The sequence below is a fragment of the Populus nigra genome, chromosome 16, assembly GCF_951802175.1.
Source record: "Populus nigra chromosome 16, ddPopNigr1.1, whole genome shotgun sequence".
Taxonomy (NCBI): domain Eukaryota; kingdom Viridiplantae; phylum Streptophyta; class Magnoliopsida; order Malpighiales; family Salicaceae; genus Populus; species Populus nigra.
In genome coordinates this window covers 12947877-12969476 of record NC_084867.1, presented here as the reverse complement: position 1 = coordinate 12969476, position 21600 = coordinate 12947877, and the positions used below count along the sequence as shown (strand labels likewise).

At 34.2% G+C, this 21600-nt stretch overlaps 3 protein-coding genes across 5 annotated transcripts; 2 read left to right on the top strand and 1 right to left on the bottom strand.

Annotated features, from left to right (window-relative positions):
* Nucleotides 1–4573: 4573 nt before the first annotated feature.
* LOC133675578 (uncharacterized) lies at nucleotides 4574–9712 on the top strand. 3 transcript variants are annotated; one of them, XM_062096999.1, is made up of 5 exons: nucleotides 4574–4747; nucleotides 5463–5504; nucleotides 5646–5945; nucleotides 6038–6154; nucleotides 6245–9712. In XM_062096999.1, exons 3-5 carry the CDS (start codon nucleotides 5664–5666, stop codon nucleotides 9281–9283), a joined length of 3438 nt encoding a protein of 1145 aa, XP_061952983.1. In that variant the 5' UTR covers nucleotides 4574–4747; nucleotides 5463–5504; nucleotides 5646–5663; the 3' UTR covers nucleotides 9284–9712. The 3 variants fall into 3 exon arrangements, with proteins under 3 accessions (XP_061952983.1, XP_061952984.1, XP_061952982.1); XM_062097000.1 differs by lacking the exon at nucleotides 4574–4747 and having other exon boundaries at nucleotides 4771–5504; XM_062096998.1 differs by lacking the exon at nucleotides 4574–4747 and having other exon boundaries at nucleotides 4771–5945.
* A 3274-nt stretch (nucleotides 9713–12986) lies between these two features.
* On the top strand, nucleotides 12987–17564 carry LOC133675813 (uncharacterized protein At4g19900). Its single transcript, XM_062097303.1, has 5 exons — nucleotides 12987–14546; nucleotides 14622–14771; nucleotides 15117–15251; nucleotides 15870–16064; nucleotides 17085–17564. Exons 1-5 carry the CDS (start codon nucleotides 13099–13101, stop codon nucleotides 17269–17271), a joined length of 2115 nt encoding a protein of 704 aa, XP_061953287.1. The 5' UTR covers nucleotides 12987–13098; the 3' UTR covers nucleotides 17272–17564.
* A 168-nt stretch (nucleotides 17565–17732) lies between these two features.
* On the bottom strand, nucleotides 17733–19360 carry LOC133675814 (protein EXORDIUM-like 7). The gene has a single exon (XM_062097304.1). The coding sequence runs from the start codon at nucleotides 19203–19205 to the stop codon at nucleotides 18195–18197; it is 1011 nt and encodes a 336-aa protein (XP_061953288.1). The 5' UTR covers nucleotides 19206–19360; the 3' UTR covers nucleotides 17733–18194.
* Nucleotides 19361–21600: the final 2240 nt, after the last annotated feature.

Below are 21600 nucleotides of genomic sequence, written 5' to 3'. Positions count from 1 at the left end.
CCTGTTTATATTGGGCTTTGAATTAATTAGAACTTGTCACGGGATTAGGTCATTCTAGTGCAAGTTTAACAAAGAATTTGCTCTTAATACCTAGAAATATAAGATTTCATCCATGATGTATTTTTTATATATATAAAAGTGACATTAATCTATAATTGTAGGAGATTTTGTTGAAGTCGAATTTTTTTGTTATAAAAATCCTAACATTAATCCATAATTATTGAAGAATTAGTCGAAGTTGGAGTTTTTATAAAATCATGATGTTAATCCTTTTTTTTCCTTTTTTGATAGTAGTGAAGGAAATTTATTAAAGAAAATGTTAGTTCCATAAAAGAAAAGGCAAGCTAGTACGTTGAAATTGGAGCCAGTTGTAGAAGATTTTGAGGCTGTTTGTTTACGCGGTAGAGATTGCGTTTCAATCAAAACACAGGAGTCAAGCATTTGGTAAAGAAAAAACCATTAATTACTGTTCATGGGGCCATCACTTTCTATGTTTGCAACGCAAGATTGGAAGAAGCAAGTGTAACATACTTTTCTTGCACTGTGGTGTTAATTGCATTGTTCAATGAACAGTGCAATTAACATGAACAGTGCAAAGTGGATGCACTGTTCATGTAAAAAATAGTGAAAAGTGCAATTCTCTTGCGCTGTTCACTTGCACTGCGTGGATTTTTTTTTTTTAGTGTATTAATTTTTTTTTGTTAATTTTTTTTTAAAAAAACTAGTTTAGAGTGAATTTTATACATGATAATATTTTATCTAATTTTATTACACGCTAAAAAATTATGGAAACTGTAGTTCTTGTCAGATAAATTTTGTACGTAATGGAATTATAGATAGTTTAATAGAACAATAAATTTTTTTTATATAAAGTATGATTTATTTCATGATGTTACCGCAATAGTTAAATCCACAATATTTAAATTAAAAATCATCAATATTAATTTATATTTTTTTAAATTATTTTATAACCTCAATTTCAAAAACATTCTTAACCAAACACATTAAACTACTTTTTTTTCAACTTCAATTTCAACTACAGTTTTAACTAAACACCTATTTTTTTAAATCAACTACAACTAAAAATACTTTTTATAAAATAACTTTTTTTAAACCACAGCCACAACGGCTGCGTAACGTAGGACCAAACACCTCTTTGTCTAAATTGAATTTGGAAACGATTGTTGGACCCGTATAGATGGCAAAAGGTCAACTTTGGACATTCTTTCACGAAATTGGATTTCGGTTATCGGTTTTTCTTCCCTTTCTCACTCGTTCCTCTCTTTTTCCTGGGTTTTTTTACTGGAATGAAGGGGTGGTTGCCATGGATTTTTCTGGTATGGAAAGTGGTTGTTTGGATGGTATTTTAATGGCTGAGATTGGTCTGGTTTGGAGGGTGAAAAATGAAGGAGTGAGGCGCTGCAGTGGATGGCGATTTGGGGCTGTTTCGGGGCAGCTTTGGGGCTGTTTTGTGATGGTTTGTGTGGCTGTTGCAAGGTTTTGTTAGGGAGATCTGAGCAGTTGGAAAAACAATGAGAGGTATGGAGCTATTTTTGGGTTGAATGAAGGACTGCTACTGCTAAGTGGAGAGGCAGCAAGATGGTGGTGGAAAGGAAGGAAGCATGGCTGATTTGGAGACAGAGGAACACCGAAGTTGGTGGTGGAGAATTTGTGGTATTTTTTGGGCCTGTGGTCGTGGGTTTTGGAAGAGAGAAAGAAGACAGTTTTTTGTTTTTTATTTTATTTTATTTTAATAATATTTAAAATTGTGATAATTGTTATTTTTTAAAAGTATTTTTTATTTAAAAATACATTAAAATTATTACACATGTATGTCATTGTAGTAAACATCCTCCCTGAATTCTTGTCATTTATTAGTAAAAAAGGAATAGAATCGACGTCTAATATTATGATCATTAAAAATCCTAACTAGTTTAAGAGTATAAATAAGATAGTTGGTCATGTATAGGGAGGACATAACACCTTTAATACATTTTACTTAAGATAAGTTGCATTATTTATTTGTCTGATACAAACTAAAATACTGTTGTATTTTCTAACCATTATTGCCTAGCCATTCTAGAGTCATATCATAAAAATAAAAGAAATTGTTTTCAATATCGGAAATACATCTTACATATAAGTTTATAATCTCATATATTAAAAGAAACAAAATAATTTTTTGATGTTTTTGAAATGTGTGCTTTAATAAATTAATTATTAAATCCAAAAATGCATGAAAAGATATCAACAAAACTATTTTTCTTAAATTTTAGTATTTAAAGATACTAAATCATGCCATGTAATTTTTTATTATTTATGCAGATATAATTTTTTTTTATTTTTGAGGCTTGTCCATGATAAAATAAAACAAAACAAATTGATAATTCTTGTCTTAATAACTCAATCAGACAATCTCAAAACCATACTCTCAATTAATATTTTGTTCCAAAAACTAACAATTTATCAAAAAAAGGTTTAGGGGTTAGGAATCAACCTAGGTAATCCTGGCAATAAGTGAAAGCGTGTGGCACTGTCGCTCTGGCATGTGGAATCATATGTTGTAGCTGTTAGAGGAGGAGCACTTGGTGGATCTGAAACTCCTCTACCTCCTTTTCAATTTCTCATTGACGGTGCAATAAACAGACACTTGTAGAGGGAGCTTTACTCCATTGAAGTTTCAATCTTCTTCCTGTTTTTCAATCCAGATCTATTTTTTCCTTCTACTTATGTGTATTGTTGCGATTGCTTCTTGGAAAAAATCTTATCAATTCTAAAACTAATGTATTCCCTCATTGATTCCCCACTTGCAAAGCAGAAAATGAATGATTTTAGAGAGAGTTTTGCTCCATTGAAGTTTAAGTCTTCTTCTTGTTTTTCAATCTACATATGTCTTTTCCTTCGACTTCTATGTATTATTGTGGCTGTTTCTAGGGAAAAAAATGTATCAGGTCTCAAACTAATATGTTCCCTCTTCGATTCCACATTTAAAAATCAGAATATGGATGTTAGTAGAGGGAACTCTGCTCTATTAAAGTTTCAGTCTTTTTCTTATTTTTTAATCCAGGTCTATCCTTTTCTTTTATTGCTATGTATTTTTGCAACTGCTTCTAGGAAAAAATCCTATCAAGTTTGAAATTAATATGTTTCATCTTCAATTTGCCACTTATAGAGCAGAAAACGAATGCTTGTAGAGGAAGCTCTGCCCCGTTGAAGTTTCAAGTTTGAAAGATCCTTTCATTATCCAACTTTGATAGCTACTACTGACTTGAATAATGGTTGTTGTTGGCTGGATTTATCCTAACAAGGGCTATAGTTTTGGCTTTTGGTGCAATACAGCTAAGGTTCTAGCTTAGAGTAAATTAGAAGTGAAAAGTACATGGGGTGTGAAGTTTGTCTTGTTTAATAAAGAGACAAGAAAGAATCAAAGGTATGAAAGTGCCACTTGGGCATTTTTTTTTTATTTAGTGGGAAGAAGACAATAAATAATGAAATTATAGTCTCTTTCAATTTGATCCATATACCTTTGAAACTTTACAAAAGAACCTTAATCAACTCTAATTTTTTAGATTCCTTACAACTCCACTTTTAGCCTTCTTCAATTGAATTCTTAAATTTCAATGTTTTTCACAAAGTGATTCTTGATTTCAAACCTCTGCAACATGGTCCTCAATTGAACGTCATACTTCAAGCTTCTTTCAATTAAGCCCCTGATTGCATCAATTTAGCATTTTAAAGTTTCAATTGTGTCTTTAATCCTCCAAAAAAAATTCGAATTGATCCAAATTATGCCTCCAAACTTATTTTTTTTCAATTAAATCCTTAATTGAATCCACAAAAACTCATTCAAAGTTTAATTACCTCCTTAAACTTAATTAATTCTCTTAATTTTTGCTCGATTAACTTTCAAACTTTATTTTTGTTTCCATTAAGTCTTTAAATAAGTCAATTAAACTTGTTTGAAGTTTAATTGAGTCCTTAAACTTAATTAATTCTTTTAATTTTGGTCATGTTTAGAACTCAATCTCAATTTTCTTTCTTTATTCATTTTATCTTGTTGAAATCTCTCAATCAAGCTATTCTTCTAGTGTTTTGGTTTTTTGTAGCTTGAAAGTTTATTTTTTCATGTCCCGAAAATATTTTTGGATTTTGAATTTTATTGTTTTTGGATTTTTGAATTAAAAAAATATACGAATATTTTTTAGAGATCCAAAATTGGATTATGACATAATAATATTTTTATTTTTTAAAATTTATTTTTGATATTAATACGTTAAAATAATTTTAAAATAAAAAATAAATTTAAAATAAATTTTTTTTTTTTTTTAAATATAACTAAACCGCAGGAACAAACACAGTTTTTTAATTTTCTTATTTCCTTGCCTGCAACCTCTGCCACTGTAATCTTAACTAAATCAATATCGTTTTAAAATAATCTTAAAATAATATCGTTTTAAAATAACTTTGATTTGAATATCGAGTCCCCAACCAAACGAGAGAAAATCACGCGCCGAAAAGGCAAGTAGACAAATCGCACATTAAATCCACACGTTCCATATTGAAAAACCGCCACCTTCCTTCATACAAAAACGAGAGGAGAGGCGGTGGTTACCTCTTAAAGCAGATTACTACGACTCCTTCAATCTCTCTCTGTGATTGATAGTCTCACTGACTGACACGATCCTCAACCTTCCCCAAACCAAACCAAACCAAGCGGCCTTCCCTATCCTCTCTGCAACTCCTTTTGGTATAATAATTATTTTTCTTCTCTCTCTCTCTCTCTCGTGCTTTATGATAACGATTACGCCAATCCATTTAGAATTTAGATTTTTTTTTTCGTTTTCGTTTTTGAAGCCAAAAACTTAACAAAGTAACGAAAAATCCTTTTCGTCAGGTTTTCTGGATTTTTTCTCTCTCTCATTATAATATCATCGATTGTAGTTTTTATTTATTATTTATTTTTATTTTTTTATGTTAACTAATTTGCTGCTTTTTTTAGTTTTTTTAATTAATTTTTAAAGAATGTAGTAGCTTTATTTCTCTGTTGTTTGGCTAGCGGCGCAGGTCTTAATTTTCTGATTTGATACTCGATTGTTTTGCTTGTTATCTGTCGTTTGGTGTTTTTGTTACTGTTTGGTTGTTTCTATTATTTCTTTTAATTACATTGAAAGTAACTCTATTTTCATTATTAATAAAAGGGAATTTAAGCTTGTTTTGGCGTTAATTTTCTTGTCAATGCTGTGCTTATAATTTGCTGAAATTTTGTACATTTATCAAGGGATAACGTAAGGCATTAAGATTTCTCTCTCTCTCTTTTGTGTGCTTATAATTTGCTGTAGTTCTTGTGCATTTATCAAGGGATAAAGCATCATTCTTGCTGATATATTTGAGTTGCTTGTTATGTATGTTTCCAATGTTGCGCGTGCAGAACTTTTCATTCATTTTTTTTCTGTCTATCTCAGTTTCTCTGGGTGCTGTCTCCTTGTTCTCGTTACTTTTAACTGGTATGGTTGGGGCTCTATCCTTATTCATACGAGGATACTAACTCTTTTGAAATAGCAGAAATCTGTTTTTCCACTTCCATTGCTGCTCTTTGTGCCTCCTGATGTAGTATCTATATTGTGGTATTATCGCTGAATTCACAGATAACATCAAGGGCTCCAATGGAGTTTTATGAGCCTAATAATGTTCCTGGAAAATTTCCCGAGTTTGGTGCAATCTTTATGTCAAACAGGGCTACAAGGAAAGAATGTTTTAGAAGGAAATTATTAGGCCTTCCGTCAGGACAGGCTGACTTTGTGAAACAGGTTAAAGCTGGAATGGTTTTGTTTCTGTTTGAATTTGAGAGGAGAGAACTTCATGGTGTATTTCAAGCTTGCTCTGATGGCGCAATGAACATTGTACCCCACGCTTACAGTTCATCTGGAAAACAATTCCCTGCGCAGGTATTATGCCTCTTTATTGCTCATTTTATTTGTCTTTTTGTTGGAGGAAAAAATGTATATTATGATTTTTTATATTGATGTGTTGTTCCTAGGTAAAATTCATCCAAATGTGGCAGTGTGAACCACTCTCTGAAAATGAATTTCGTGATGCAATCAGAGAAAATTATTTTTCACCATACAAGTTCAACTTCGGGTTGTCTGAAAGACAGGTCTTTCTTCGCTAACGATGTCTAATCTGAACAGATTGAAAATTTCTAATTGGTGTTTTAACTAATGACTGTTCTTCACAAATTGTGCAGGTTCAAAATCTTCTTTTATCGTTCAGTAAACGAAAGATAAAAGATAGGACACTTGAGAGGCAATTTACCCGAAGCAAGGTTGTAAGATCAGTTGGGTGCTCTGCAAAAGAAGCTAGAACTGCCACTGATGATGGCAGCTTCGTAATGATTGATAGCAAGAAAGATGAGCGAGATGCAGATGCTCCTTTTGGCTCTACCATCTCCACTGAGTACTTTGGGGACTCTATCAGCAAGCACAGAAGAGAGTATGATAGGTACACAAGTCCTCCTTTCAGAAATGAACATAAAACTAACAGAGCGCTTATCTCAAAGGAGCAGTTTGTGGCCTCTTTGAGTGAAGTTGGAGGCTTGGCTGGGGATGCCCGGGTTTTGACAAGCAATATGGTAGGGAATGACCATGATGTGGATAATGAGTCTAGGACGGATGTTTTAACTAATCATCGTGGGCATTCTTTTCCTACAAGCATAAGAAGTTCCGATTATGTCAACTTTGCGACAAGTTATGGGCTAGGACAGGAACTGATGGAGGACAATGGTTTTCAGCAGCCCTCAACTGAGCATACCGGTATGTTTCAGTCTAATCCAGGCTTGGCTGAGGATGCCCGGGCTGTGACAAGCAGTATGTTAGGGAATGAGTCTAGGACGGATGCTTTAACTAATCATCATGGGCATTCTTTTCGTACAAGCAGAAGAAGTTCTGATTATGTCAACTTTGCGATAAGTTATGGGCTAGGACAGGAGATGATGGAGGACAATGGTTTTCAGCAACCCTCAACTGAGCATACTGGTATGTTTCAGTCTAATCCACCTCAATGTTTTAGCAAGACCATCGCAGAAGAAAATTTGGTGGAGCTGCAAAACTCTCAATATTATAGACGGCCCATCTTGGAAGCAATTAAGGATCAATTTCGACAATCTCCTACAGCACGTCACTTGATGGAGCCACATAATTCTGAGCTTTCTTTTTCAGCATTGGATGTTGATAGATTGCCTAGGTCAAATGCTTTATATTCAACATCTTATGGAGATGGAGTTGGTGCATGCAATATTCCTTATGACCCAGATGTCCCCAGGCTTGGCAATAGGTGCTCGTCATCCCGTGGCCTTTCTAATTCAGTACCTGAATTCCCAGCATCTCACAGCAGTGTCTTTCCTTCATTTGATCAATCATTTCCTCCCCATGTGGAGCCTGAAGGTACAAGCAGTCGCCTAAACATCAATGCCTCTTTGTCCGACTACATTCCGTTGTCCAATGCCAACCAACTTGAGCACCTGAACAGGTCTGGCATGCTTTTCCCAAGTGTTGATTATCCTGGTCATGTGGCTAGTAACTCGTCTATGAATGAAAATCCTGGGCACAATAGGAGCCCATCATCATTTGAGCTCTGTAATTCAGTTCCTCAATGCCCCCCTCACAACATCTTCCCTTCATTTGTAAATGAATCATTTCCATCAAATATAGAGCCTAAAAGTACTAGCAAATGCCAAAACATTAATTCTTTGTTATCCAGTGACAGTCCATATTCATATCCTGGCCATCATGACCATGCAAACAGAACCAGCATGCTTTTCCCTGGTGCTGCTTATCCTGAAAATGTGCAAAGAAACTCTTCTGGGATTGAAAGGACAAGGGAGGACACTTCCTCTTGTTCCTGCAGCCTTAACAGGTCTTCCTCCTTTGTGTCTGATGTTAGGTATCCTGTCTCTTCACAAGAGGAATGTGATCATCAAATGTCACAGCATGAAAACAATGAAGCATTTGCTGCTTGTGTTCCTAGATTGAAACGCCATGAAAATGGTTCGATAAATCTAGATACACATGAAAACTCTCAGAGAATATACTCTGATCATCGGGAGAGAAAAAGTGTCTTTTCCCGCTTAGCTTTGCCTTCAGAAGTATGCAAACAAGATGAACATGATATTGATTCATCAATTGATGAAGTCATGACCATATTGCACCAGAGTCACGACCAATGGGTGAAGGAAAAAAAAATTAAGCAGCAGGTGAAAAGGCATGATGAGGTTACAAATCTCAAGAATAAGAAACAGATGACCGTGAATTCCCAGTTATTAACAGATCACTTGCCAAAGGTCTCAAAGGAGATTATCATGGATGATATTTCAGCCGGCAAGGGGGATGGTCTCCAAATGCCTGAAGTGATACCTTTTGTAGATTTCCAGCGTCGTAGAAAAGTGCAGAAGATTGAAAGCGATGCCATTACTGGGAGTACAGAAAACACTGGCTTATCAGGTCAGCAGCATAAAAGAAGAAAGTTGATCAGGCCAAAATTCAGTGGTAATGGATCATCTGGCAATGTTATTGTCGGAAGTCAGGATAATGCAAGTAGGATGACTCAAAATGTTAAGTTACCAGATATGACATTTCATGTTGGCCTTGAAGACAAGAATATAGGTTTTCAAGGCCGTTCAGATCATGAAGGAAACGAGAAGGTGGCAAATTGTGCGGTGACCCCCAGCAATGCTAATGGAGACAGCAAAGAAGCATTACAGCATGTTGGTCTGGTTTCTGGTGAATACAAGAGTAATACAGAAAATAGCTTGACTTTGATGAATTCTGAGATTGATGGGATTGTCGAGTGTGGACTTGATCATGATGGAGGTAATGGAAATTTATCTGATAATGATAAAGCTGAGAATAGATCTTGTCACGATGGAGGTAATGAAAAGTTACCAAAAAATGCTGAAGTTGAGAATAGATCTTGCCCAACAACTGGTGAGAGGGCCATAGATATTACGGTGAGCAGCGGAATGGATTATAACTGTGGATCGGAAAAGGCATTCAAAGAAGGTGGAAATGTTGAAGAATGTAAACAGAAGCTATTTTTGCAATCTGTTGGGGAACAGTGCAAAGCATCTATTGAAACTGTCAGTTGCTCCAATATGAAAGAGTCTCCAGAATTATGCGAAGAATATGACAAACATGGAGAGGTGATAGCAGCAGCCGCAGGCAAAGACTGTAAAGTGGTTGTTGAGCGAGAAGATAGTGGAGATGGAAATCGTGAAAGTCTCAGCCATTAACCTTGGGGCAATCACAGATCTCAAGCAAGAAGAGCTTAACATTGCCTTAAGTGCTTTTTGTTTTTGGTTAATGAGGTGAAGCTAATGACAAGAACATCCAATGCAGTGAACCATCTTAAATGCATGACGAGGGTTTAGTCTCCATTGCGTGCTGTGAGTAAAATTTCCTGAAATCAGAAGGCAGTAATACCAAGCAAGACTTCGTATAACCATATATTCTGGCATGGTGCTTTTGACCAACATTTTGCTTGCCTTCGCGTTTGCTTTCCAGGCTGAATTGGATCGGTTTCCCAAGTGAATATCACTTGTTTAGGTGGATAGAACTTGTTCTTGAATTCAGCTTTTAGCTCTCTTTTGGTCGAACGAATTTGTTTCTTGAATATCATTTTGAGCTGTTGTCAATTAAATGGAATGTGGCCTTTGCCTTTTGCCTTTGCCTTTGTTACAATAGGTTTATGATCTCGGCAGTTTATTGATATTTTGCTATATTTGTTTTTCATTTGATTTGCAGGGAATGTTTAGAATGAACTAGGCATGACCTCTTGTTACGCGGCGACTCTGTTTTTTGTTTTTTTTTTTCAAATAATGTTTATCAAGTGCATTTTAAAGAAATAAGAAAAATCAATAATTTGAATTATAACACCTATTGAGTTTAATAAGTTAATTTTTTTATAATATAATAAGTTGATTTTATTTTAATTAGATGATAAAAAATAAATAACGATAATAAATACATAAATTTTTTTTAGAAAAAAAAACATAATATCTTTAAAAAAATCTATATAAGTATAAAATTGAATATAAATAAATAAAAAAAATTAGCTCAATAAGTAGTGCGATAGACTTGTATTGTAACTTAGGTAATAAGAAATGAGCCAACCTAAATTAATATGTAAAATCTATGATTTACGCCATGAGATTGAGACAACCCAATTGATTTTTTTTTTGAAGAAAATCACAAAGTTAGTTTTTCTTAAAAAAAATAATAATATTGAACGATGAAATAAAAAAAAATTAAAAAAAATATTGACCCACGTTAACTTTTCAAACTTGTGATCCACGTTATTAAGCTGGAAGTATCATACATGGAAAAATAATGAAGCATAATCCCTAACAAATTAAATGCTGAAAAAAATATAACTATACAAGATGATCTAAAAAAATAATAATTAAAAGAATGAGAGTAAATATCAAAATAAAAAATAAATTAGAAGGCAATTATAATTTTTAGATTGGAGGGTTAAATTGAAAAAGAAAAATAACTCCAACAAAAAAAAATTAAAAGAGTACGGACCAAATTTTTTAAAAATAACACATTATAAACTTAGATTGAAGGGTAAAATTGAAAACCAATAATTTTTTTATAAAAGGCCTAGGAAAAAAATAGAAATCAAAAGAATAAGGACCAAATTGAAAAAAAATATATATAACAAATTGAAATTTAAGAACTAAATTGAAAAACAATAAAACATTTACAAAAATATCAAGAAAAAAAATTAAAAATTAAAAGTAAAAGGATCAAAGTAGAAACATAAACAACAAAGAAGACCAATTTTAAGGAGGAGAAAAAAAAAAGCTTGCCAACAAAAAATCACCCAACCATAACCTACACCATAAATTTTACAATCAGGAATATAATGCGGCAGCATTTCCAACAACATGGCAAAAAAACAGGTTTAACCACCAAAAGATATCACATATACCTTGATATATACAATGGATAATCCATCTACTTTTTAAAATTTAATATTATTAAATATTGGTTGAAAAACCATAATGCCCTTTAACAAAACAATAACTAATAAAAAAATCAACTTGAAAAGACAAAAATAACCCTTGATCAAATTTATTTATTTTACTTTAAAAGCATTTAAGTAATTTAACTATACATTCAAAAATAAAATCCCGAAACTGCCACTAAGAACCAAACATGGTTTTTTTTTCTTTTCTTCTCTAATGATATTTTAGTGTTTGTGTTGTTCATAGAAAACTAAAAAGACCTATTACTCCCATCGTGCTGGCCAAGAGGCAAAATTATTTTTACAATTATATTCATTATAAAGTAAAATGAGTCTAATACCAGTAACAACACTACTTTGCACCCTTTTCTCTTTTAATTTCTTTTTTTTATATTATTTAATCCATGCTTGATGTATTTACTTTTGCCTCAATGCACCCAAAATGAAAGCTGTCCTTATTTTGAGACGCTTAAAAATAGAAAAAACTTTATTTATGAAAGTCCAAATGGCTTAAATCACTGCATAAAATGGACTTTACCTTTGTACCAAGAGAAATTGCAAATTCCTTTCGCCCTTGAGATGAAGGACACATGCATTTTACGTCCTAGGGATCTAGGACTCTCTAATTAAGGATGCCCGTAAAATGGGCATGATAGTAATTATCTGTAAATTCGCGATCTCTTTAAATAATATCAAGAGAACACCATCACTTAAGTAAGAAGTTTATCAGGAAGGAAAAATAATCAAGAAATTCAAAAGATAAAAAAAAATAAGAAAAACAACAACTTTCCTTTGCTAGTCATCCTAATTTGCGTAGTAATTATACCTGATGATAGGGTTAAGCAAGTTAATTTAGTTAAATTAGGTCAATTAAATTAATATTATTTTAATTTTTAAAAAATATCAACTCGATTTTTATTTGTTTCAATTGAGTTCACTATGAGTTCAATAATTTTTACACTTGGACTTGTCTAAGAAGTGGGTCAGACAATGCATAGGTTAATCCATATAGTTAGACGGGGGTTTAATAATTGTGCTAATTTAAAATGTCTAAATGAGAAAATACTTGATTACTATAATAATTCTGTCAAATTGTTGTCAGAAAGAAAATTCAAAATCTCACCTAAATTTATAAATTTATGTATAAATGCGATACAAGCTGGATAAAAAATATTAAAACTTAGCAAAAAAAATTTGAAACAAATAGATTGATCTTGAAGTATTTTGATTTGACTCCTTATTTATTAGGAGTTTAAAATTAAATTATTTTAAGAATTGCTTTATCATAATCTAGTCAACTTGATCAGTTTTAAGATATTTCGGATGATCGGAAAAAATATTTAAAGATAAAATTAAAAAAAATGATGAGATTGATATAAAAAAATTTTTGATCAAACTTTTTGTCTAACCCACATTTAAATTAAATCTTGTGGGTGTTGTCCTTATAGAATTTAATTGATTTGAACGATCTAAAAGTAACCTGATCAATTAGTAGAAGTTTGAGGATAAAATTGAGAAAAATACATGAAATTAATAGAAAAAAAACCCCTCGACTCACCTATGTGCTCAACTCTGATTTTAAATTAAATTATATGGGAGTTATCTTAACATAACCCGGTTAACTTAACTCATTCAAAGATAATCCGAATGACTATTAAAAAAGTTTGAGGATAATAAAAAAATTAAATTAAAATAAAAAAGGAAAAGAAATAAGGAACTAAATTAGAAAAAAAGGGCAAATCTTCATTATTTTTTTAGATGCTTAGGGTAATGTTTTTTTTTCCATCATATATATGATCATAAAAAAAATAGTCTATACTCTTTATATTATCATTCAATCTAATACTCGGAAAAAAAATGAAAAAACTTAGTCTCAATTGCGATTAAATAAACTTATGGCCCGTGGCCCACTATAAGTTAGTAAAAGCACTTCACTGTCTAATACTTTTCTTTGTTTTAACCGTTACTCGGCCCATGAGCCTATTATCCCCGCCCTCCTCTTCCCCTCCTTCTCCATCTACATCGACCTCCTTCCTCCTCTAACCTCCGTCACCTTTCAACGGCACCAGCCCAAAAATGCTCCGCAACCGGCGCCGTCCCCGTTACAGTCCGCAAATATGCGCTGTTATCGCCGCTCTCCTCCTCCTCTTCTCAGTCTCTCTCCTCTACACTCGCCTCTCTTCCTCTCCCCAACAAAACACAGTTCCTTCCTCATTCAAGACCCAAGCTGACGAATTCTCAATAGCAATTGACAAGATCGATGAACAAGACACCATTAAAGAAGAAGAAGGATATCACCAGAACAACAGCAATGAAGACCAAAACGACACCGAAGAAGAAGACACGAAAAGGCCCACGATTTCATCTTCTGGGTATTACATGGATCATGTAACCGGTTCAATTAGAAGGTATTTGAATAAGAAATCGATAGAAGATTATGATTTTTCTGATTATAATTCCAATGGTTTTAGTCTAGGATTGAATGTAGAGGATTATAAAAGTAAGACCGCTTTTGGCAGTGATGATATAGTTGTCGATGAGGAAATTAAGAGGAAATTGAGCGAAGTTAAGAGTATTGAAGATGCATTGCTGTTGAAAATAGGTAAAAAGGTGTCACCTTTAAGAGAAGGGTGGGGTGATTGGTTTGATAAAAAGAGTGATTTCTTGAGAAGGGATAAAATGTTTAAGTCGAATTTGGAAGTTTTGAATCCGTTGACTAATCCTTTGTTGCAAGACCCTGATGGGGTTGGTGTTACTGGGTTAACTAGGGGTGATAAGGTTATGCAGAAGATGATTTTGAGTGAGTTTAAGAGGAACCCTTTTGGTGGGAAGAGGAGTTTGAGTGGTTTGGAGATGATCCACAATGCGGAAGTTGGAGAGAAGAGAGGTGAGGTTAAGAGAGTATTGAATGAGGATAATGGAAAAGTTTTGAAGGATGGTGATGGTAATATTGGTAAGGATGTGAGTTTTAAAGGAAATGGGATTGTATTGCATGAGGATCATGAAAGAAATTTCATGAAAGATAAGAAATTGAGTGATGGGTTAAATGGGGATGATGGGAGAAATTTGATGAAAGGTAAGAGCTTGAGTGATGTATCGAACGTGGAGGGAGTTAAAGATTATAAGGGAGATAAGAATTTGAGTGCAAATGAAAATGTAGTGGATAAGAGTAGTGGTGTTGGTGGTGAAACAAAGCAGATGATTGGAATGAAGACTAAGAGGTCCAAGGATCAGCAGAGGAAGCCTGAGGAGTCGAGTCATATACTTGCGGATGGGAAAAGATGGGGTTACTTTCCTGGTTTGCATCCTCATTTGTCATTTTCAGATTTCATGGCTTCATTTTTTAGGAATGGAAAGTGTGGTATGAGGGTATTCATGGTGTGGAATTCGCCACCATGGATGCACAGTGTTAGACACCAAAGGGGACTTGAGAGTCTGCTCTCCCACCATAGAGATGCATGCGTTGTCATTTTCTCTGAGACAATTGATCTGGATTTTTTCAAGGACAGCTTTGTGAAAGATGGGTAAGCTCTTAATTAGGCCTTGTTGAATTCAGTCATTGATTTGTAATCTAATCAATGCAACTATTTTCTATATAGTTACAAGGTTGCTGTTGCCATGCCAAATCTCGACGAATTGCTGAAGGATACACCCACCCATATTTTCACTTCAGTTTGGTTTCAGTGGCGAAAGACAAAGTTTTATCCAACTCATTATAGTGAACTGGTCCGCCTTGCTGCTCTCTACAAGTAAGCTCGCTTCTAGAAAAATACTTTGGAATGATGCAACAGCTTGCTGGTTCCTGTGTGAATCTCATTCAGGACACTACTTTGAGACGTTGAAAATAAGTAGCTTATGTCTTCAAGTGCTAAATCTCAAAATGTTGTAATTTTGATGCTGGCTCTTGACCTGGAAACCACGTATTAGTTAATATCCTTAGTTAATATCCTCTTCACTCGAGTTGAGAAGTATTTTTATTTTATATTCCAGATGACGGTTCTACAATGTAATGTAGTGATTGAATCACACCATTTCTTACTGTTATTATGTATAGAATCAACTTTTTTGTGATGTATTTTTGTTGGGTTGTGCAGATATGGCGGTATCTATCTTGATTCTGATGTCATAGTTTTGAATTCATTGTCTTCACTTAATAATACTGTTGGCCTGGAGAATCCACGAGCTGGAAGTTCTTTGAATGGGGCTGTGATGGCATTTAGAAAGCACAGGTACTGGTGGCACTTGTGTTTTACTGGCAGAAATCATATCTATTGTTGAAATTTTTTCGGGTTAGGTTTGGACTTAAAAATTTATTTGGATTTAATCCATTAAATTCATGGGTATTATCTTTTATAGATGAATGGTTTAGCTTCCAAGATCTCTCTTCCTCCCTCTCTCATTTATCTCTCTAAATCCCTCCTTTTCCCATGTCATTTAACTGCTGAGTTTTTTTGTCTGTTATCTGCTTCCCTTTCCCATGAATTGCTAAACTCATTCTTCATATGCTAATCAGGATTTTTTAATATATTTGAGCAAATTGAGTGCAAATTTGTCCTCTTCTCAGTATTCTTTCTGCAATGCTGGCTTTCCTAGTTTTTCCAATCCCCCCCCCCCACACCCCCAAAAAAATCCTCTTACTATAAGAATGTGTCATTATCAGTTTGCTATGATTTTTCTATTTGCTTTCTACAATGGGTTCATTAACATTTCCAACTGTTAGCATGTCTTGGTTATAGTTTCATTAACCATAACCAAGTAGCAATGCAGCAGCGTTGATTTTTGTTTAGTTCTCTTTTCTTTATAGCATTTACCTCCCTTCTGGAACTGATTTACTTCTCTTCATGCAGTCCATTTATAACCAAGTGTTTGAATGAGTTCTATATGACGTATGATGATAACCGTTTAAGATGGAATGGAGCTGATCTTTTGACTAGAGTCACAAGAAATTTTTTGAGTAAGGAGAATAAGTCCATTGATCAAAAGGAGTTGAAAGTGCAACCCTCACACATTTTCTTCCCCATTAGTTCACAGAATATTACAAGGTATTCTCCAAATTTTGAGTTCATTTCTTTACATGCTTACTCATTTTTTAGCATTCAGATAAGCTTTTTTTTTTGGCAATCACACGTGCACTAGTAAGCTGCTCAAAATGTTGCTTTTTATGAGTTCATTGGAATGCATTGCGGAAAACATAGGGTTCTGGTTCCAACTCCCTTTGCCCCACAACTTCGTGTATACATATTGGAAAACTAAAAGAAAAACTTAAAAGTGACTCTTGAAGTTGAATCTGCAAAATCTAATGACTGAAAAGTTCAGAAACCTATGTTGCAGGTCTGTGAGCTGACTTGCTGTTACATTTAAATTAAAACACCTTGTCCCATCTTATGTGATCCATCGTTCCCCATGTTCTGCTTTACATTTTGCTTTAAACAGAGTTTAGTTGTAATAACGGCACTCCCCTCCCCCAAAAAAGGAAGGGAAAGATCAAAACCAAAGGGTTTCTTGCTGTTTAACTTCAAATGTTTCTCTCCAACCACTGACGATTATGTGTTCTTGCCAAGATAAATTGAGGCTTCAAGTAGAACAAATTTGTCTAGCCAGATTATGATAAAAAAACTTGGTGTGTTTCAGCCTTGTCTTTGAGACAACTTAAACGGAGGTTTTTGGTCTGGAATTGGGTGGATAAGGATAAGTTTGTGTTTGGGGTTTGAGAAATTGGTGCTGAAATTCTTGTCTTATATTGCAGAAAATATTTCGGCTGAAAATTTAAGATAATTCCTAGTGAATACATCCTCCCAAAATGTACTCTGTCTGCTGGATTCTCAATGTTCATTTTACAGTTTGACGAGAGAAGTTGTTCTTCACCTGCACTGCTTTTTTCTCTCTCTTTTTTTTGGCAAATGCAATTTGCATATACCCTTTATTTGTCTGGTTTATGATGGCTTTGTATATACGTGATATCTTATATTTTAGCCTTTTAAGAGTCAAAATCTTCAACAGATCTGTCGCATAAAAAAATTCTTTACCTCATTTGTGCCTTAATTAATTCTAAATGCAAACAGCTACTTCACCACACCGGCAAATGAGAATGAAAAAGCTCACCAAGATGCTCTCTTTGAAAAGATTCTCAGTGAGTCATTGACATTTCATTTTTGGAATAGCTTGACATCTACTCTCACTCCAGAGCCAGGAAGTCTCGTCTCTCGGCTTATTGATCACTCCTGTATCCGTTGCTATGATGTATTGTGAATTGTACATGTCAATTTTCCCCAAACTTTGTTGATTAGGATGAACTACAAAAGCATTTTGATTTATCATAGCATATCAAATTGTTGTCACCGCAGAGAAAGATATCCAGCATTTAGCCATCATAGAGATTTGAGGTTCAAGAAATGATCCTATTCATGTTAGCAGTATAGACACAGTTTTGTAAATGATAGTTTGAAGTATGTCATTGAAATTCATTTTTTATCTTCTGTATTATTTACACAATTTGTCACAATTTTGCTGTCATAATAAAACTACTAGTTAGCTTGCTTCTTGATGATGCTCGCTCTGTGTTGGATCCAGGCTACATATACTATTATATCATCAAATTGTTTTGTTTCCAGTGGTGACCTAATTGAGATGATGAACATTTTGGTTGCACCTTCCATAGATTTAGTTAGTGGATAGCTTCTACTAGATTTTGTTGTTGATTGGTAAGCAGATTGAATCCATGATTTGAGCCCTTTATTAACACTGAAAATCAACCAGGGATCACTCGATCTTGTAGGAAGACAATTACAAATGAGTGGAGAAGGCATTACAATTACAGACTTGTTTGAGAGGCAGATTGACCTTTTGATCATTAGATGATGCCTTTAAACGAGGTCAACATTCTAAAGGCAAAAAGAAAAAAAAATGTGTTACGCCTCATTTAAACTTTAGGTTTTCCAAACAATGCCTTAAAAAGTTAAAATAGTGATATGTTTCGTAGCTATGCATCCAACAAGCGAAGTATCTTGTCTCTGATAAGCGGATATCTATCATCAAAGCAGGCCTATCTTGCCTGCTTGCTCGTCAGATTCCCGTGCATGCTCTGCACTCAAAGCCTTATCCTGCCTTTCCAGATGTCAAAAGCAAGGGGAAGAGCTGGAAATTATTGGAAATCATGGACATTTAGCACACTTCTAATCAATGGCATTGGGCCCAAAGCATCTCCTTTTCACAGGGTTCCATACCCATTGCACCAGGAACCTCCTCCCTTTCACTCCGTTCACATTGTACCCATCTCCCCAAGAATCTTTATTCACTTTCCCCACAAAACCTCCACCCCCACCAGTCCCATACACGCCCAGGCATAAATCTGCTATCTCGGTTGGCGAGGTAGGGTCATCTCCTGCATACCATGCATTGATAAATGGATTACTTGACACTTCTGCTAACTCATGAGCAAGCACACTGATCATTCCGTCTACACCAGGATCTCCGTTTGGGGCTCTCATTATGTTGTTGCCTCCGTTAGTGCTTGGCGGTGGCTTCCCTGAATACTTAGGCCATGCAAATGGATAAGCACACATACCAGGACATTGAGTTCCGCTATAACCAACCCAGGCATAAGGCACAGTGACACCAACTATGGTCGGAAATGTGAAGTAGTGAAAACCACAAACTGCTCTACAGAAATCTTGAACTTGAACATCACCAGAAGTCAGCACTAAGTAGAGACCATTGTGAGGATTGAGAGGTAAAGCTCTTGGATGGGCAGTGACTGCAGATTTGATGATGGATTGCATCGCCAAACGACTTAGATAACGACCATGAGAGTATCTATAGTCATAGAACTCCCCTGACAGGACAATGTTTCCAGTGACATTCGATCCTGTTTGGTCTGTATAAAGACGGACTGTCCTCCACCAATCAGAAACAGAAGGGTAAGGAGATGAATAAGAGAGGGAATAGATGAAATCTCTAATAGTAGCTTGGTGGTTTCGGTTCCATCGACCATACCAGATAATGTACAAGTTGACAGGTCCAGCCAGAACAGGCCCCATGTGGTACTGAAGGTCTACTAAATCAGAGGAGCCCTCATAGTTCTTGGCTTGGTTGAATAGGTTAACTTGGCTCAATGAAGAGGCCAAAGAAGACGAACAAAACAGAGAAAGCAAGAGAACATGGCATTGCCTAAGCTTCTTATGCATTCTGTTCTATGAAAAAGAAAAAAAGAAGCTCTCTAGTCTCTAGTTTTGTGGGTTTTGACAGTTGAAGAAAGTTCTTATATAAAAGATCAGAAGGTCTATTGAGGGGGAGGAAGAGAGGTAGGTGACTTGGTGAGATTCTTCATTTCTTATTATTTCCTTGTGGTGGACAGTGGCTTGCATGTTTACATAATTCCCCTTCACCATTTGTCTACTTTTTGATGATGACTAACTACATTTCTCCTTTTGTTTCTTTCCCTTTATTCCTTTGCTATAATAGATTAAAGTGTTAGGTTAACAAACTTTATAATGTATTTTGTTCCTTCCCCAAGGAAGTAATGGCAGAGAATCATTTCTTAATTGCCATAGCATAGTTATCACTTAGAGTTCAATTTTCTTTCTAGTTCTTTTCCATCTTTCTCTTTCTGACTGCCACCCCTCCCCAGTTCAAACCCTTAGATTGATCCCATGAAATAGTTTAATTTCCTTGTTGTTAAAGGAACTATTATTTTTATATCCTTTTAGAAGAATAATTCTACTATCAAGAACATGAATGATGAGGTTGCTGCCGTTATTGGCTCCATAATTCCTGATAATTGAGCTGTAGAGGTCTAATTCCGTTATTAGAATACATTTGGATAAAAAAAAAAAAACTCCACAAATCTACTAAATTTGGCATCAATTGGGTTGTGATCCCAAGTATTGACTTGGATTGTAGCATAAAGGCAGTAAAATAAAGAAATGATAAAAAAGTGTGAAAGTAAATGATGGTTGTTCCCTGCAGTAAAAGCAAGCATGTGATGCCTTTTCATCATTTTTCTCCCTTTTGGATTACAATTCTTCTCTTTCAAGATCTTTGACTATCTATGTTAATTCATGCACAAAAGATTCATCAGAAGCATAATTACATAAGCATATTGTTGTATAAAATTTCCTTGGAAGATAGGTCAAGTAGCAACGTGTGGAAGAAGAGAGAATATGTGACTTGCAATAATGGTAAGTAAACAGGCAAGCCCTCGTCTAGACAACCCGTTAACAAAGGAACAGATATCTTGAGCTTGTCTTTGCTCCTTCAGCATCGCGTTTTAAATGGGTTGGATAAATTTTATTTTTTTAAAATTAATTTCTTTATTTTTTTGAATTGTTTTAATATGTTAGTATGAATTTTTTTTTTAAAAAATAAAAAATATTATTTTGAAGTATTTTCTAATAAAAAACACCTTGAACAATTATTATTATACTTCTAAATACCCTCTTTATCAATCCGGCTTTGTTTGGATGGCAACTGAGCTTAGAACCCATTCATCAATCAAGATTAAAAAACGTTTCTAGTTAATGCATCAATCTTATATACAATATGAATAATTTGATTAAGGATTGAATAAGTAGAGGCTTCGTTCTTGGTATGCCAAGCTTATTAAAAAAAAAATGGTGTAAGTTAAAAAGAAGAAGAAGAGGGGAAGACAACAATTAATCGTAGTGGTTGGCTCTGATATATAAAAGTTTCTTGTAATCATGCAAAGGTGGAAGTTGCATGTGATGGTTGAAGCATTTTCAACCTTTTGCCCTTAATGGCAGGAGCAAATTGATTCCTTGATAAATTTCTTACCTCACCAAATCGTTGTCCTCCGGGTCATCTCCTTGGAATGAGTTTTTCTATTAATATATATATTTGTTTAGCTATGAAACTTGATTCAAGAATAACCGGTTTAAAACATATATTATAAATTAAATGGGTTGATTCATAGGTTAACGGTCGATCTGGGTTATGATTTAAAAAAAATTAAAACTAAAACAAAATTGTTTTGATAAATAAAAAAATGGTTTCCAGTAAAACCCAATCAAGATAAGTTCTAGATTAAATTTTATAAATATGATACTTTTCGAAGCAATTAATGATCACCAGGAAATCAGGCGTCTATCTTGCTAATTGATTGTTTCAACTGCAATAGTTATGACTCATGGCAAAGTGCTTTTCTTACAGTGGATATAATCACACTATCAAAAGTCAATTTGTACACATTTCACTTCAGTCCTTAGATTTATTAGTCAATCCATCTTGTAATTTAAGAAATAAAATTTATAATACACGAGGAGTAATTAATGAGATTTTATTAATTACTTTTTAGAGTTCAATTTAAAAAGAAAATCGACACAAGAAGAAGTGAAAAATCCTAAGTAATAAAAAATCACAGAAAAGAATTTATAATTTAATACATTCTTCTACCTCAAAGTTTAATAGAACATCTTTAATCACCAAACCAACTTAGAGAATTTTCACCTTTTTCTTTTATAAAAAATGGAGAGAGGAAGAGATTAATTTTGATAAATAAAAAAAAATCAAATAAAGAGTATAATTATATTTTTTTTAAATGCAGGAGTCGCACTTTATCTTTTA